The 2,619-nt window shown below is 44.2% G+C and overlaps 1 protein-coding gene across 1 annotated transcript; it reads left to right on the top strand.

The window, feature by feature from the left end:
* Nucleotides 1–1,091: 1,091 nt before the first annotated feature.
* Nucleotides 1,092–2,325, top strand: Tomm7 (translocase of outer mitochondrial membrane 7). The gene is made up of 2 exons (XM_036182636.1): nt 1,092–1,286; nt 2,249–2,325. The coding sequence occupies exons 1-2, from the start codon at nt 1,184–1,186 to the stop codon at nt 2,308–2,310; spliced, it is 165 nt and encodes a 54-aa protein (XP_036038529.1). The 5' UTR covers nt 1,092–1,183; the 3' UTR covers nt 2,311–2,325.
* The last annotated feature ends 294 nt before the right edge of the window (nt 2,326–2,619 follow it).

The raw sequence follows: 2,619 nt of genomic DNA, 5'->3' as shown, positions 1-2,619 counted from the left end.
ATACAAACCAATGGCCGCATCCCCAGACTAATCAAGTTTTCCAGGTGTGGATCCCCACCATGAGGTATAGCTTTAAATCTCTTCAAAATGTAATGTCCGGCCAGAGAGGACAACCACAGACCTTCTATATTAAGGAGGACAAGATGTGAGCCTGGGTGAGCCAGAATGTTATGGCTTGTTGAACACTGGAACTTACAGTAGAGGAGGAAGCCCCACTCACACACAACCAATAGGAGTCACCTCGTATTAACTCCTGCTTGATTGTTGCAATGGAATCTGTTGGGCCAAAGGTCAGGCATGGTGGGTGGTACAGCCTTTAATCCTAGCACCAGGGAGGCAGATTTCTGTGAGTTCGAGGCCAGCCTGGACTACATAGAAGGGTTCTAGAACAGCCAAGGTTATACTGTAAGACCCTGTCACAACAGACAAATCTGGAATTTCATGTCAAACTTTCCAAATTTGAAAATGTTGAAATTTGAAAACAGACCATAGGCCAGGCAGTGGTAGTGCACGCCTTTAATCCCAACGCTCTTGGGAGGCAGAGGCAGGAGGATCTCAGAGTTCAAGGCCAGCCTGGTCTACAGAGTTCCAAGACAGCCTGGGCTACACAGAGAAATCCCTGTCTTGAAAAAACAACGAAACAACAGAGCATGGGTGCAAAGGCGGAAAAACCCTGGAGACTGCCCTACTGAGGGTCTGTTCTTAACCTTTCTGGCAGTCATACCTTTGGTTTAAAAAAAAAAACCTGGTTCTGGGATGGTAATTATCCAAATTAACACAAAATAGGAGACCAAATCAGACTTAACTCTGTCCTTTGGAATTTAATTAAAATTTCTTCTATCCCAAGTAAGTGCCTATTGCATCCTACAGCAACCAGGGAAGCCATGTTCTAAACAGCGAGACCTTGTCTTTAAAAACAAAACTTTTCCGCAAGAAAAAGCCCAATTCATACTCCAAACTAACAAAAGAACGTGAACGACAAAAGGAGCAGAGTGAACCAACAGCGCACGCGCCTCCTACCGGCGACAAGGGCGAAGGACGACGAATTACGGCCTCTGTCGGCGATGCCTCACGACTCCTGCCGTAAAGGTCGCATGAGGCGCATGCGCAGCTCCTCTCCCTTTCGGCATCGGGACGCGGTCGTCGTTGTGGGGTCTCCTGGTTCCACGGGTCCGTCGTCGTCATGGTGAAGCTGAGCAAAGAAGCCAAACAGAGGCTGCAGCAGCTCTTCAAGGGCGGCCAGTTTGCCATCCGCTGGGGCTTTATTCCTCTCGTGATTTACCTGGGTCAGTGGGAGAAACACTTGGAGGAGCCGCAGGGCAGGGTTAGGGGTTGGTGCGTCTGGGAGTCTCAGTTTTGGTCCATGTGGACGGGGAAAACACACCGGGTCGTCGTGTTCTCCACGTTTTCTGAAGCTGTCTGGCCGGGCTCGAGAACCCAACTTCGAGGTCCTTCCTTATGTGGGTAGTATTTAGCCAGTCACACCCCCTCATAATCTGTACTTACATCTGTAATCTAAAAGCATGACCTTTCAAGAATGATCTTCGGGTTAGGTGACTCCCTAAAGAAAGATTAATACCCTAGTATGGCTTTCCGAGCGTTTCTCCTGTAGGTTGGCCTAAATGGGAAGGAGCTGGATCAGGTTAAAACGTCACTGCCTCGAAGCATGATTATGACAGCAGTTGCAAGCCTAAACTTTCTTACTTGTATAATGAAGGATTTGGGTGATTTTTTTTTTTTTTCTCCTTCAAAAGTTACTGGCCCTTATTTTGCAGGGAAAGAAACCAAGCTATAAAGTTATATCTTCCTTGCCCGAATGTCCAGACAAATATTTTCACCAAGGGTTCCACACTGGACCTTACCCTGTTCCTGGCTAAGTAGGTTTTTTTTTTTTTTTTTTTTTTTTTCATTTTTAATCTTTATTGCCTTATTCAGTCAATACTTTCAGAAAAGGTGTAGTTTTCCTTTATCTTTAAGCTCTCCCTAGTCTTCCAGTGTGGGTTGGGACTTGTGACAGTCTCGTGGAGTGACTGAGTGGAAGCAGGGCATGTTAAGAGTGACTTCTCTAACTGTGTACAGTGGGAACAACTGTCCTTGCTGTTCCACTTTCCGGTGGAAATCAGAAACCTTCAGCAGCACAAGTCAGTTGGGACAGCTATCCTGGATCAGATTGAAAGAGGCGTAGCTGAGGCTTTTTGTCTACTGGATTTGTAATGTTTTATTTGAAAATGTTTATTTTTCCCTTCAGGATTTACGAGGGGTGCAGATCCTGGAATGCCTGAGCCATCAGTTTTAAGGTATTGCTCTTGAATATCAAAATTTGAAGGCAGATGCTCATATATTAATTGGTATTGAGTCATTGGGAAGTGATGATCCATAATTTCACCAATCACTATGGTCTTTCTTGGGTTGTTGGAAGAAAAATTGTAGACTAGTCAGCTTATATTAATTGCTGTGTAGCTACTTTGCTTCCCCTCATCTTATTTACTATGTTATAATCAATGATATACATTCTAAAACAAATTAGTTTATCATCTTACTACATGAAAGGGTAACCTTTTATATCATATTCTAATAGAGATATGTAGAATTTTGGTCTTTTCACTTAAAGTTAGAATT

The sequence above is a fragment of the Onychomys torridus genome, chromosome 3 (genome assembly GCF_903995425.1).
Source record: "Onychomys torridus chromosome 3, mOncTor1.1, whole genome shotgun sequence".
Classification (NCBI taxonomy): Eukaryota; Metazoa; Chordata; class Mammalia; order Rodentia; family Cricetidae; genus Onychomys; species Onychomys torridus.
The sequence above is the reverse complement of the archived record's forward strand: the minus strand, read 5'-3'. Positions and strand labels throughout refer to the sequence as shown.

What these genes read in the sequence shown, in the direction of transcription:
- Tomm7 (XM_036182636.1), top strand. Translation starts at nt 1,184, where the DNA reads ATGGTGAAGCTGAGCAAAGAAGCCAAACAGAGGCTGCAGCAGCTCTTC. An exon ending in TCCTCTCGTGATTTACCTGG is followed by an intron (nt 1,287 to 2,248) that starts GTCAGTGGGAGA and finishes TTTTCCCTTCAG; the next exon opens with GATTTACGAGGGGTGCAGAT.